We start from the raw sequence: 15563 nt of genomic DNA, 5'->3' as shown, positions 1-15563 counted from the left end.
TGATTTATAGTAGGGAAGGAAATGAATGCTGAGTCTACCAAAGCTGATAACCTTGCTCAAGATTGTCATTATATTTGTGTAACATAAATGATTTCATTAAAGGAATGAAAGTCTGCTGTCCATTCCTTGGGTTAACATGCTCATATTAACCAGTAAGAACAACTGATAAAATAGTGGTGCATGTTGCTAGGTTTGAGCTGATACTGAACACAACTTGTCTTGTGTTTTTTGTACCCCTTCTCTTCAGGTCTTGGCATGGTAACACCAGTAAATGATCTGAGAGGGTCTGATTCCATTGCTTATGAGAAAGGGGAGAAGTTGTTACGATGCAAATTGGCAGCTTTCTACAGATTAGCAGATCTCTTTGGCTGGTCTCAGCTTATTTACAATCATATAACAGTGAGTATTGAATCAACAGATAACTGAACCAATTGTTTTAACATACAAGAGAATTGCTTCCCTCCCCTATCTGTCATTTTCTCTTTGTGTGTGAGAAGAGCAAAGTGGTATTGAAGGCAGTATAATAGTGAAGAGATTTGTCATTGCATTTCAGCTTGGATGTCAGCTACCACAGTCAGAACAGAGTCTTGAGAGAGTGTCGATGAGAATTGTTTAGGATGAAATAAAGATTGCTGAAAGACTCTGTCTTTTAGTGTCTCAAATGCTTTGACTAATTGTATTTATTATTCTACAAGATCAGTTCTTGGTTTTCTTGCTTTTTTTTTTGCTGAGTACTAAAATATCTTCTTAGTCATTCAGCTGAATTTTATAATTCAGGTACCAGCCTTTCTGAAAAAGAAGCCATAGTATTTCTGAACATGAGTGAGCTTCTCTGCTTAATGCAGCATGCCAACAATTTTCCTTGTGACTGAGTAATCGTTGGCATCCATAAAAATAATGACAAGGAGGTCAAATCAAGGAGGTTTTATATGCCAGAAGAATGGTCAGCATGAGTCTCATGAGCAAAGTCACAGCTGTGGTGTGCAGCCCCATCAATTGTTGTCCTAACAGAGCTGAATTGTTTTTTATTCTACATAGTAGAGATTGTCCTTTATGTATTTTCAGTTCTTCTAGTTGCAGTTGGAATGAAATATGGTAATATTATTTTTACTGCTTTTTGAGAATTCAAGGCATATTATTTGTGAACAGATGAAGATGATAAATGATATGTGTAGGCATAGGATCAAGCCAGTATTGGTTAGATCATTCAGTTCCTGTTGTAAGGGAACATATCCAACATAATGGCTCCTGTAAACAGCTCTGTGCCACCCCCAGATTTTTCATATGTGACAGGAGAAGTGGTTTTGTAAAAGGGACATGAATGCACTGAAAAGCAAACAGCTTTGGGGATAGCTTTCTAGTGTAAAGTTCAGCCCTGGGAATGTTTGTACATTTAGATAAAACATAAATGTATTGAAGAGCAGCATGTCAAGGGAAGGGGTTGAGGCAAGGGCATGTAATTGGGGTGGAATGCCTCAAGTTTGCTTTCTCTGGGGAGGAGTACAAGGAAGATATCAGTAGAGGAGGTACCAGTTGAGGTGGAAGACAATCAAAGCACTTGGAAAATGAGATTCTGAAAGTGTTTTACTCAGTTCTGAATGACAGAGGTACTGGAAAGCTCTTGGCTTGTCAGCAGCAGTCCCAAGTCATAGTTGTCTTTTACAAGCTCCTCCAGTGAACAGCATTCTGAAAGATGACTGAAAGACATAAATTCTCTTCAGAAGCTGATACAGAGCAGGTTGTTATGTTTATTAAGTAGTACTAAGATACTCCTTTGGAATGTGGTGAATGCTACCACTTCCTGCAGTGCTGGTGTTTGACTCCAGGTTTTCACTTTTTTTGTGAGTGGATGCTGTAATTACTGCCTGATTGCATTCAAGGTAAAAGCTTTGCAGTGCACTTGTGAAGTAAGAGAAAAGGTACACAGCCTTCTGTGAGGGTCATAAGCCTGTGTGTTAGGGGAGAATGGGATATACTCTCATACCCTCACAATTTCCATCTGGGCATATCAGGGAGTTGGGTGGAGTATAGTTGCTTTTTTTGGATCAATCCCTTATCAATCCCTGACAGCTACTGTATGTGGAATTGCTCAGACTGGTGCAGTCCTGATGCAGAAGCAGAATTACAGAGCATCAAGAGCTTTCATGCCAAGTATAATAATGTTGAGTATGCTTGGGTACCTCCAGGGTTTTCGTGTCAAGTGCAATAATGTAGAGTAAACTTGGTTGTCTCCAGGGTCAGGCAGAATTTGAGATTAGAGGTTTACAGAAGGTAGACATCATTCACCAGGTCCTGGTTTGCTTTGGGGGCATGAGCTGTTAATTGCATTTAATCCCAAAGCAAAGTAGTTTGTGAGTCTTGCTGCTTGTTTGTCTTTGATTTGAGCTTTCTTATTAGCTTTTGGGATATTTTGAATAATACTTGTTCTTTGTCTTGCATAAATGAGTAAGAGATTTTTCTTGATCATTTGCACTTCTGTAGTGGAGAACTACTTTGGTGATTCATAAAAGTACAGATTAACTTCAACTGACTGCTTCAGTTTAAGATTGTTATGCTGTAGCATGTTCCCAGCTGGTTGTAAAGGAAACCAGATCTGTGCTGAAAGCTTTTGCATGACTGCACAACTACTTATTAGAATTATTTTTTTCCCTGCAGTAGAACTATAGCAAAGTATATGTGTATTTAATGTTGCAAGTAGTAGAAGACATGAGGCAGAAACAGCATAAAAGTAGCTGCCTCTCAGGGAAATTCAAAACACATAAATATCTTTGAATTTAAAAACCCAAACAACAACCAAACAAAAAACCCAAACCCACAAAACAAACTACCCAAATGCTGGGTAGACTCATAGCAAAGTAGGGAGTTGTCTCATGTGTCCAGTAAAACTTTAGAAGCCTATTAATTCACCATCAAAAGACACCTTTAATTACCTAGATGTCCTGTACTTTTCATTGCACAGACTTTAAAGAGATACATCCCAGGATGTGAATGCTTTAAAGCCAAAATTATTTTTGTATTATAAACTCCTGATTGTGTGAATGAGACAAGAGAGGAAAAAACATAAGTGAAGGTCAGGATACTTGGTAGAAAATTTGTAAGTGTGCTGTGCTGCTCACAGATGTCTCACAGGAACCAGCAGCAGTGACAAAACCCTTCTCAGCATCAAGATGTTTTAGGTCTTTAGAGGTTTTAGAGGCCAGTTCTTGTGTTAGCTCACAGCCTTTTACTTTATACCTTATGTCTTACTAGGGTGGAAATACAGTTGGAGTGTAAACTCATTCAACTGAAAGAATTAACTTTTTTCCCCTTTTCTCTCAGTATTGTTCATTGTATCCATAGTGGGCGAGTTGTCATTATAACAGAATGTGAGGGTTTACTAAATTCCACCAATCTGAAGGATGCTGGCATGTTACTGCCAGCTGGTTTTGTTCAACATTAGTTAATTAACAGTGCAGTGCATTGATTATCTGTTGTAGCATACATGAAAGTCATAATGTGTGTTATAGACATACTTGCCCATTCCATAATCAGGATGTAAAAGTAACTTTAATGGTTGGGGTCTTCTTGGATGCTTTAATAAAATCTTCTTAGTAACTCTTACTCTTGTGTTATCCTTAGGCCAGAGTAAACTCTGAGCAAGAGCATTTCCTTATTGTACCTTTTGGACTGCTCTATAGTGAAGTCACTGCATCTAGTCTGGTAAGTCATTGTTAATTTTCATAGCTGTCAAACATATATATATATACACATATATATATATATATATATATATATATATATATATATATATATATATATATATATATATATATACACACATGTGTGTCACTTCAAATTCTATCCTAGAGAATATTTTACTTTTATATGTTTAGAATAATGTTACTGAGCATGGCTGGTTTTGGTCCTGCTGAGGTATCTGAGAGATTTGTTTGCCCATGTTCACCACCAGGTGTCCTCCAGTTGATCTACCTGTAAAGAGTGAATCACCTCAGGCCCTTTAAAGCTGCTGGGTGTTGAGTCCAGCTTGTTGAGGGAAACTTTAGGCATTTCAGATAGAAATGATGACAACTGGTTTTAGAGATCTCAGTAGTAGATGCTGAATTAAATCAGTTTTGAGTCTTGATAATGAAAATAATTCTTTTCATTCCCAGGTTAAAATCAATATTCAGGGAGATGTGGTTGATCGTGGAAGCACTAACCTGGGAGTAAACCAAGCTGGTTTTACGTTGCACTCAGCAATTTATGCAGCCCGACCCGATGTGAAATGCATTGTCCATATCCACACACCCGCAGGAGCCGCGGTAAGCTCACTTCCAGCTTTGTCCTTGTCCTGTTCCCCCCCCTCCCAAAGGGAGAATAGGTGGGTCCCTCAATCATAGATTTGCTTCCTATTTGGAGGGCAGAGAGCCTTTTAGTCTGTCTTCAAGTATGGTTCTCTTTAATCAGAGCTCATCCTTACTGGGTTGTTACCTGAATGGTCAGACAGTAAATTGAGTTCTATCACTGGAAAATATGTATGTCCTGTATGTGTGTCCTTTCCCACAAAAGACCAGATCTTTTGACAGGGAGTCATCAAACCTTTAGTATATTTTGTTGGTTTTGTAAAGCACAGTTTGTCAAGGTTTTTTGAAATATTTGAAACTTTCCCAGTATTTCTGTTTGGAGAAAGTGATTACAAGTCAGTTCTGCCTCTTTGCAATGTTTCGAGAGAGTGACTTTCAGTGTTCACATTCTGATGATTTTTTAAATTATTGATTAACCAGATTAATACAAGCATTTTAAGGATAAATGATCAAATTCCTAATACTTTGAGTTACAGAGTAGCCTTTTAAAATATATTTTTTAAGTTTATCTGCAGTGCTGCAGAATTATCTGTATCACCAAAGTTGTTCCTGCATGGGAGCAGGAGGGGGAAATAACTGAGTGGAGTGGAGGGAATGAAGGATGTAGTTGATTTTGTGGTTTGGTAGTTTCTTTGGGTTTTTTCCTGAGTCTTTTTATATTGGTGTTGCTGTTGTATAAAAACAGCCATATTGAGACAAACCCAAGATCAATGTGACTTTTGTATCAAGTCCAAAAGTTATCAAAAATAGAGGCTTTAAGGATGGAGTATAAGACCACTGTATCTACCTGTAGAGATAGATTCAATTAACAGATAAAAATATATTCTTATTTTAATTCTCATCACTATATTTTTCACTTCTTCTGTTGCAAGAAATTAAATCAGTTGTTTTAATATTTCTCAGGTTTCTGCAATGAAATGTGGTCTCTTGCCAATTTCACCTGAAGCACTTTCTCTAGGGGAAGTAGCTTATCATGACTACCATGGTATTTTAGTGGATGATGAAGAAAAGGTGGTTATTCAGAAAAATTTGGGGCCTAAAAGCAAGGTCAGTATTTACATCTAGAATTAAAGAAAAAAAGAGGGGGGGTTAGTATGTTTGTGTGACAGGTATGTTCTTCAATCAGTAGCAAATATTCTTTAATCAAGAGCAAGAAAATACTTGGCTCACTGCTGTTAACTTACTTTCAATGTTTCTCTAGGTCCTTATTCTCAGAAACCATGGCTTAGTATCAGTTGGAGAGACTGTTGAGGAGGCTTTCTACTACATTCATAACCTAGTGCTTGCCTGTGAGATACAAGTAAGAACTTTAATATGTTATATAGTAATACAGCTTGCTGTATTGACCTCCAAACAGATTGCTGTGTTAGTTTAGATCCAAGAGCTGAACCAGCTCTATGCAATGTGTGATGTCACTATATTGTGGGGGGACATCCAAAACTTTGGTTTCACTGACAATATTCCAGTACTGTATTGAAACTATCAATTTGCTGCCCATTAAAACAGATACTTTCAAAGACTTAAGACAACTTTTATACAAGCATATTCATTTATTTAGTTTTAAAATGAAGTATTATTTAGTATCTATTTAGTTTTAAAATGAAGATTTCTTCTGGGTTTATACCAAGTTTTTAGGGGTTTTTTGGTCATTTTCACCCCATTCCCCCCAAGGAACTTAAAGATGACTCTGTTGTATTTCAGGTCCGTACCCTGGCCAGTGCAGGTGGCCCTGACAACTTGGTGCTTCTTGATCCTGGCAAGTACAAAGCCAAGTCTCGCTCCCCTGAGTCTCCAGCAGGTGAGGGTACTGTGTCCCATCCCAAATGGCAGATTGGTGAACAGGAGTTCGAAGCTCTTATGCGAATGCTGGATAATCTGGTAAGGCAGGCCTATTGGTCTGATTTTGATATAATGTATAAAATGCATTTTTTAAAGCTGCATGTGGTTGGGATAGTTTATACAGCCTGCAGCCGATTCTTTCCCAAGGACTTGGTGACAACATGAAAAGCATCAGGTGTCCTTTGTACAGATTGTACAGATTTACTTCTTATTCATAATCTGATTGTTATTGGTGAGGTCAGAGCAGATCTCGTAGGCTTTGCCACTTCCAAATCAGAGTACTGTGGTGTTTGCACTCAATCTGTATTTTTCCCTCTTTCCATCCCCTCCCAAAATGTGTAAAACTATTAATGTCTTATTAGGTGTGAGGTCCAGCATAATTTGACTAAGATTCTACTAATCCCTAGAAAAGTTTAAAAGACAGGCTTTAAATTAAAAGCCTTCAGATAAATGGTTTCAGTAAGAACCCATCTGTAATGAATGACCAGACACCAACATTTACTATCCAGCTTCAGTGGGAAAGATGTGGCTGGGCACAGCAGACTTGTTGTATCTGACTGATACCTTTGGTAGATCCAGTTGGATTTCAGTTTCTCTAGGAAATCCCAGTTTTATATTTCTTACTGCACATAGAAGGCAGTATCATTAAAGAAATGGCATTGTACTCAGTAGGAATGTAGGAATAGAAAGGAGCTTTCAGTCATACAATACAGACTCTTAATATTATGATTAGCCACATATTGTATGGGGTAGTTAATTATATTAGGTGGCATATAATTACTCAAGATTTGTTTTGATCATTAAAAGTTGGAGCAGAACCCAAGTAAGACCTAACCAGTGCTTAATGCATGAAAACTATAGAAAGCTAAGTCTGCATAGTTGGGGCTGATGTTTCTTTACAGCTGGCTTGATAGAGAATTTGAGTGTTTTGGGAACTAAGCTATTCACACTTTTCCTTTGAGCCACTTAAAAAATATTTTGCTAGTGGAAACTTCTTAGAGAAACTGTCAAATGTCCTTCTCGTATGTTAAATGCTGAGCATAATTTGAAAGAAAGCATGGGCAGACATGACTAGTGTGAATAGGGAAGGTTAAAGGTGGAACGAAATACAATTCAGAGGAAGTGGGAGAGTGAAACATAAGGTTTGGGAGAGGAATGAATAATGACATTAAAGTAGCATTCTTGAAGTATTCCCTTGTATACTGTACGTTGATTTCTAGATGTAAAAACACAGTAAAGATCTTTTTATCTACCCTATCATAGGGGTGCTTCTTTGTCTTTGATTAAGATTTGTGAGAAACAGTTGATACCTTTGATTACAGTTTTTAAAAAAGTGTAAATGAGTAGCTGGCATGTAGTACAAAGAAAAGTCATGATTCTGCATTTGGACTTCAACTCCAGAGACTTGAACAATTACTTGAAAATTCTATGAAAAACAGCAGGAAGCACTAATACACATTTTTCCCCCTTCCTAAGAAAAGCTATAAAAAGGATTTTTTAAAATGTGTTATCATATTAAAATATAGGTGGTAAATTTTTTGCTTGACTATGAGAAGAAGCGGACCCATAGCACTACTCTTGATGACCTTCTCAGTCACCTCAATGGCTTTTTGCAGGACTACTGGAAATTCTTCATAAAAGCTTAATGCAATGTTTTTGATGTTTGATCACCAAAAATGGTGACTCTCTTAAATTAGTGGCTCAGAAGTTACTTAGATTGGAAAGGATGCTAGTGTAGCCTCACTTCTGTGCATCATCATCCCCTTTGACATGGCTGTGCCCACCATAACAGGTGAGCAGCCATACAAGGAAGAGTTGTGTTGCAGAATGGTTTTCATAGTTAAGGGTATCAATGAGATTTCAGTTGTCTGTTGAAAAACTTGGAGATCTAGAAGACTGATTCTGCTGCTCTCCTTCTGCAGGGTTACAGAACCGGCTACCCATATCGATGCCCTGCTCTGAGAGAGAAATCTAAAAAGTACAGCGATGTTGAGATCCCAGCTAGTGTCACAGGTTACTCCTTTACTAGTGATGGCGAATCAGGCATTTCCTCCCCCCTCAGACACAGTTTTCAGAAACAGCAGCGAGAGAAGACAAGGTGGCTGAACTCTGGCCGAGGGGATGATGCTTCTGAAGAAGGGCAGAATGGCAGCAGTCCCAAGTCGAAGACTAAGGTGTGGACGAACATTACACACGATCACGTGAAACCCTTGCTGCAGTCTCTCTCGTCCGGTGTCTGCGTGCCAAGCTGTATTACCAACTGCTTGGTCTGTGCCTACCTTACTGTTCATAGTTAGATGATGTAGAGCAACTTGGGGTGGCTGGCACTTAGAGGCTTTGGGAAGAGAAAGATAACTCTCCTAATTTTTTTCTTCTTTCTTATATTAAAAAAATTAAATGTGTTTTACTAACCACTCTAATTTGTATTCGACTAGATGTGATCTGTAAAAATGATCTTGCTTATTAATACTTAAAACTGCTTAAGACTTTGGAGCTTTTAATTTTTTTCTGTCTTTTCAAGCTATTGACCAAACAGATTGAATTATAGTTTTGATTAAATGGGTTCTGCATTTCAATGGTTTAATTAAGGACAGCTATGTTAGGGAGCTACTAATTCTCTCTGCATGAAAGCTTTTCAGTTCAAAATCAAACTAACAATTCAATCTACTTTTGTACAAACGTATAAGCAAAAAAAATCAAGTTTCTACCTTCTGTAACATATACCAACTTAATCTGCAAGGTATTTGCAATCTTCTCTATGAGAGGGTAGAATTGATTTCAAACTATTTAAATCTTTTTTCCCCCTTAAGCAGTTTTTTCTTGTCTAGTCTCTCAGCTCCTTTTCCTGTCCTGTTTACTACACTTTTGTCTACCCCAAAGCCTCTGAGTGTGTTCACAACCAGCTGCCTTCTGCATGTAGTGTTGCATGTAAGTAGATGGCCATAAATGGAAAGTCTTTCCTAAAGTATCAGCTGGGTGCGGCATGACTAAAGTGCAGCTCAGGCCATCAGCAGGCACTAATCGATAGATTCTGCAACCGGTGCTTTTCTTTTGTTTATATCAATGCTGCTTACAGTTAAATTTTGCACTGAAAGATATGGTAATTGAAAAGCAAAAGTATCAGCTGCTTTCAAATGGACATCGTTAGCTGTTGGTGTGTAACTGTGGGTTTGGTATTTTCTTGGGCATATACAGAGTGACTGAACTGAAGGCAGGGATTTGCACGGATTCAACCTTTTGTAATGGTTGACCTCAAGCTCAGCCACAGGAGCTCAGTAGTACTTTGGTAGTGGTACTGTGTATAGTAGTAGTGTGGTTACAGGTGAGTCTTAAAAATATAAAACTAGTAGTCTTGAAAAAACCCACCACATTATCTTTTTCCAGAACACCTTAATTTTTATTTATCCCTACAAAAGTCTGCTACACTCAGGGTTCTCTATATTTTGAATGCTTTTATAAAATGATTCCTCAGGCAGTATGTATGCTAAAATACGTAGTGTTAACATGTAGAAATTCCCAAAAAACCAGAGGCACTCTCTCTGTGGTATTTTTGTGGTGTTCTTTTTGGTTTAAGAAATTAATAAATACATTTGTTGTTTGTACTATCAACTAAGCTAAATTATCATTTAGCCCTGATTATAGATGTACCTTGATGAGATATGGTTTTGTCACATAGTGATGCAGATTTACCTTGGTCAAATAGTTTTACCATAGCTTAAAGCTATGTATATGTTTGGACCAGTTTGTGCTTTTCACCCTCAGCTCACAAAGTAGATAGTATTTCATACTTGAAATTATCAATGAAAGACTGAAGCAAAATTCTTTGTCACAAATTAGACTGGTTTAATGATATACTGAAGCAATAGATAATTTCACAGAGTATAAAAGGTTTGTGTATTTAAATTTTTTTATGCTTGCTATTAACCTAAAGAAAAAGTGGCTTGTTATATTGAGGTTGTTTATATATATATATATATATATGTTTTGACTAAAAACTATCTTTAATAAAAAGCTGGAGTAGTTTTTATCTGAGAAGATAATCATCAGTGAGTATTTCACAGCTCCATGTTCATTCCATTTTTTACTTTACAGTTGCAAAGCATTTTAAAATTCTGTTGCTTTCTGAAGTCTGACAGTTTCTGGCTATATTATTGTTTCTTGAAGTGACTCAGGAAAAAATGCATAGCATTTGCTCTATAAACAGGTTTGCTTTACTGTTCGGTGCATTTTCATGCAATATGATTGGAAATTAGGACATTGTACAAAGTAAATATATCAAGATAAAGAGTTAGTTGTGCATCAAATTAAACAGGATTCCGTACTAAATGCACAGATCAAATAAAGCAACCATCTCTGAAGAACCCATGAAGCGCTTAAAGCTTGTGTTTGGGATATTTTTGTAACCTTCTGAGCTATGAGTTATAAAATATTTGACATCACCAAACTGTTCCTTTAGGTTGCTGTGCTGGTACAGCTCTTTGTTTGTGCAGAAACTAATTCTGGTAACATCATTTTGCTGAAGTAGCTTATTTTAATGCAAAACTTTGGTGATGCCCACTCCTGCTTCACAGTACAGAATCATTCACTAAACCTGGATAGTGACATCACATTGCTTTTCATACTTCTGTCATCTTATGCTTTAAGTTTGCTTTGATGTTTGTTGGGTACCAGAGGATTGAATCAATGATCTCTCTGTCTCTCTTGTGTTATTTTGTAAAAACACCAAGTGCAGAAAATTAAAATGGCAGTAACAGGGTCTTAAAGCTTATGCCTTAGATCTTGCTGTACTTCTGTTTGGGTAAGGAATAGTGTCCTTTTTAAACAAGTATGAACTCATTGAGAAATTCCTTATTAAAAATGGCCTTAAAAATAAGTAATTATATTGGCATTTTCCTATTCCTGTCTTAATATGTCTATTCATAAATTGAAAAGTAGATGTTTTTTAGAAACACAAAACACTGCAGCTGTCAATGTGGTCAAGTGCACAGAAAACCAGCTTAAAAACCCCTCAGTCTTCATAATCTCTGAATGTAGGAGTGGCATTGTTTTGGGTGAAAGTTATTTGCAAGGTAACTGGTTCTCTAGTTGTTGTTACTAACCTGACTTGATAGAATGGTTCTGATCTCTGGAAATGTATCTGAAGGTACAGTTTATATTACTGAAGAAGAAAGCAACTCAGTCCTAGGAATGAATAGAAGAATGCAATCATTGGTTCAGTTCTCTGCTCTGTATGATGCATGATCAACTGTGATGTGACTTTGCTGCTCTGAGTGTCTGTAGCCATTACGGCAGTTCTGACTCTGCAACTGTTCTTAATGTTACAGTGGACTAAAGAGGATGGACATAGAACTGCCACCTCTGCTGTCCCTAATCTGTTTGTTCCATTGAACACCAATCCAAAGGAGGTCCAAGAAATGAGGAACAAGGTTTGTAATAGCAGTAAAATAACTTCTTTTTTTGGTCATCACCACAATTAAGTTGTGTACTTGTAATGAACTAACTTACTTTGCTATAATGGCATTTTGGGGGCTGAATAACACAGTTCTGGTGTTGTCCTTTCCCTTTATAACTAAATAATGAAACAATTCCTAAGTGTCCTGAACTCTTCTTGGAAAAAGTTGGTATTTCTATCCAACATATGAAGACTTTTTTTCTGTGATTAATTTTTCTTAGACCGGTTGCTGGGTACCTCTGAAACAGCCAGTCCTGAGTTGATGGTAGTAATTCTGTACCCTGAGATCATAGTTTTACATCAGTGACCTGTTTTCCTGTTTTGGAAATACCACTTGAACTTTTGTGGCCTAGACAGGGTAGTCTGTAGGTCTCTCTCCATATTTCAATGTACTGTATTGTAATACACTGTGATTGTTGCAGACTTTGTCTTTTTTGTCTTTGGAACTGCAAGTTAATATTTTTGAAATGAGCTTGCAGTTAATTTTCCTGGTTTTGAATTTCAGATCTTCTTGTCCAATCTACTAACAGGAAAGCACTGAATGGATTGGGGTTTTTTCACTTTATTTCTTTTACAGTATAAAATATGCCCTGGTACCTTGTTAATATTTGACTTGTTCTGGATTGCTTTGATACCTCTGATGGCACACAGTATATGAGAGTTAGCATTCTATCAAAGAAAGGCTGTGTGCAGGGATACTAGCAGGAATCTGAAATCATTTGTATATGGCTGACAGAACTTCTGCTTGGCACTGTAAAATAATAACCACCTGAAATGAGAATTACCGTGACATTTCCAAGCAGTTTCTTTGTGTTTCAAACACAAATATTGCTTTATTAAAACCTTGAATGAAGTGACTAGGAGAATAAGTCTTCCATTTTTATACTTTCTCAATGATGAGAAGGGTAGTAAATTAGAAACAAGTGAAAAAGGTGGGGGAGCCTTGTGCTTTCTGAGATACCAAGTATTAATAATGCTTCTTGTTTGTGTATTTGAATGCATATATTTTTTATAAAGTCAATGTCCTTTTTAGTTGTAAAGTAGAAGTCTTTTAAGATGCATGCTTTTCTTAATTTATCTTGAAAGAAGAACCAGAATATTTTAGAAATAAGTTTTGAGTCAGTTGTTATGATTTCTTTACCACTGAAGGATATCTAATTTAAATAGATAATACCTAGGTTTAGAGGTCTGATTTCTGTCCCCATGTTCTGTATTGAAATAACTGGGAGGTATTTAGGATGCAGCAAAAGGGGTGTTCTTGAGAACTCCAGAGTGTCAGTTTATCCACAGAGAAATTATTTATATGTCCTTTTGAGGATATTATCCTGACTAGATGCAAAAATGGAAAGTTGTGCAGTGTTTTACAGTAAGATCCATAAGAAGATGATATTGTGGTGCCATATCAGTAACTAATGGCAACTGACTGGTCAGGTAGAATAGACAGAAAAGTAGAGAGGTAATATTTCTATTTCTCCTCACTTTTCCAAACTGGAGTTGCCTGTTACTGGTTTTGCCACGACCTAGAACTAAAAAGCAAAAGACAACACCTTCTGTGGTACTTAAAGACTAAATTCTGAGAAATGTGAGGAAACAGCCAGGAACCTGAACATTTATGTTCAAGTGGTGTTTATAAGCTCAGCTTCATTTGACAGCCCTGTGGCCACAGCAGTTAGCACTGGTGGTTGCCTGTTGGCAGGTTCACTCAGCCCTTTTTCAAACACAAAAATGTGATCAGCTTTTCTCTGTTGTTCATGTGATTGTTGTTCATTCTGCTGCTTTTCTTTACAGATCCGAGAGCAAAATTTGCAGGATATTAAAACAGCAGGCCCTCAGTCACAGGTTCTTTCTGGGGTAGTTGTGGACAGGAGCCTTGTACAGGTGAGAGTATTCAATTCCTAAAACTATTGGCTTAATCTGTAATATCCTCTACTTTCACCTAATATATCACTATGAAATTGTTCTTTAATTGGCAGAAAGTAACTGTTTATAAGGTAAGTCTTAGAGGTAACACCATTGTCTTTGCAAGAGTGCTCAGGGTCAGAAATCTAGAGGCTTCAGCCATGTAGCCCAAGCATGTCTGTGGAGGATGCTTCTTGGTTTTTTTGCTGAATGTAATGCATGAAATTCAGAAGCCTTATTTATATGGGTTACATTCTTGTTCAAAACTAGTTGGGCTTTGTGACAGCTTTTTGTTTGTTTGATTTCTGAGTTGATCTATCTTGAAGGATTAATACTGGGCACACCAGGCTCACTGTGGGGCAGTAGTGTTTTGTGTTAAATACGGGATTTCATGCTTCATAATATTTTATTTGAAGAGCAGTTTGGGAAAAAAGCTATTACATCAATGAAACTTAAAAGCAGTTTATCTGGATATACAAAAAACTATAAATCATAGCTTCAAGTAAAGTAAGAATTAGAGCTGTACACTTATACTGTATAGCTGAATGAAACTTTTTATATCCAAGTGCTTTCAACTGCCCCAGATAAGTATTTTCTGATAATACTTTTTAAAGATCGGCAAGTCTTATCATGACCACAGCATTTTTCATGTTGGGTGTCATATTGTGTGCATGTCAATTCATTGTCATATGCAATTTCATCTACAGTTACTGTTTCTCTGCATGTTTTTAGCAAGCACCACAATGCTTTGGTTGATGTTGTACAGCCCAGGCTCGGTTTGCTCTGTTTACTCAATTTACTGTTGCAGGATGCTCCCCTCTCAGACTGTACGGAATCTATTGAAGGGCTCGATCTCACAGAGCAGGCCTTTAGTCCCGCTAAATCTCTGTCTGTTAGAAAGGTACTGCCCTGTCATACTGCTCTAAATACTGTTGTTCACCCTTCATTTAACCTCTCCTTACCCTGACCTTTTTCCTCTGTAAGAAATGATTTGGCTAGAAAACTTTAAAAAATGAAAATAGATGGATCTTCAAATTATGTATATGCGATGATGCAGTTACTTTACTCTGTTAAGAACTGTCTTAAGGTCTTGATCTTTGTCTATAGAAGCTGGTGAGGAAACACTTTTGATGTTAAGGTGCTGATCAGGTCCTGCATATAGAGGATTTCTTTATGCATGCTGATAGTGTTGAATTATTCTAATTTGAGATCAATTTAGTTAGCTTAATCTCTGCCTGATTACATCAGTGTCATTCTGAGGATGCTCTGTGTTATGTGACAAACACTGTCAACTCTTGATCCCAGAGCACTGGATGCCTGGCTTCCTTCATACTTCCTGCAGTTAGCTACAAGAGTTGCTAAGTGATGCCCCACATGTGCAAAATCAATTGGCTTTCACACCTGTTGTCATTTTTGTGTTTGCATAATATCCTTTAAATACAGAATAAGTTCAAGAGCTGTGGCCGTGTTGGGGTGGGCAGCCCTTGGGGCTGACTGGATTAAGGGCTGCACGCTGCAAATAACATTTCTTAGAGCACATCTAGTGTGGAAGCACAGTGTGTAAATAAGCATCAGTGCCTCCTCTGCTCCAGTGTTTTACCTAAAAGATTCTTAAATCTTGGGTTTAGGTTGTGCCTAAACACCTCATTTCAGAATAGCTTTTGCATGAAAAAAAACCAGAATACTTTGAATTACACAGTTGTTGGAAACCTTGTGGTTTTATAACACTTTTGTAAAGTGTAATGAGCCAGTTTGTGTTATAGATATTTGGATCTTACTGAGAATAGGATGGTCATATTTTTCACATTGCAGTTTGTTTTGTCCATATTCTGAAAGGAAAAATAATAAAACACCATTTCTGGGTTTAAGACAAAAAGTAAAATAAAGCCAAATTCTTTCAGGCAGTGCGTGGCTTTTATTTTCCACTTAATAATACCTTCAAAGTGAAAAATTACTTTTATGATACTTGTCACAACACAAGTCTTTTTTTAATGCCGATATATTTCAGGTATTATGTACAAACAATGACA

The 15563-nt window shown here is 37.1% G+C and overlaps 1 protein-coding gene across 12 annotated transcripts in view; it reads left to right on the top strand.

Annotated features, from left to right (window-relative positions):
* Positions 1-15563, top strand: part of ADD1 (adducin 1) — a 63715-nt gene that overhangs the window by 34742 nt on the left and 13410 nt on the right. For 3 of the 12 annotated variants that reach the window (XM_077177777.1, XM_077177778.1, XM_077177780.1), the window contains exons 4-14: positions 248-399; positions 3619-3699; positions 4152-4301; positions 5247-5390; positions 5545-5643; positions 6045-6221; positions 8105-8449; positions 11507-11608; positions 13423-13512; positions 13608-13625; positions 14342-14434. In XM_077177777.1, the coding sequence (XP_077033892.1) occupies positions 248-399; positions 3619-3699; positions 4152-4301; positions 5247-5390; positions 5545-5643; positions 6045-6221; positions 8105-8449; positions 11507-11608; positions 13423-13512; positions 13608-13625; positions 14342-14434 (1451 nt within the window). The remainder of the gene's footprint in view (positions 1-247; positions 400-3618; positions 3700-4151; positions 4302-5246; positions 5391-5544; positions 5644-6044; positions 6222-8104; positions 8450-11506; positions 11609-13422; positions 13513-13607; positions 13626-14341; positions 14435-15563) is intronic. The other 9 variants (XM_054632847.2, XM_054632854.2, XM_054632843.2 and 6 more) reach the window with 5 other exon arrangements.

The sequence above is a fragment of the Agelaius phoeniceus genome, chromosome 4 (assembly GCF_051311805.1).
Source record: "Agelaius phoeniceus isolate bAgePho1 chromosome 4, bAgePho1.hap1, whole genome shotgun sequence".
Lineage (NCBI taxonomy): Eukaryota > Metazoa > Chordata > Aves > Passeriformes > Icteridae > Agelaius > Agelaius phoeniceus.
Note: the sequence above shows the minus strand (reverse complement) of the source record. Positions and strands in the feature narration are given on the sequence as shown.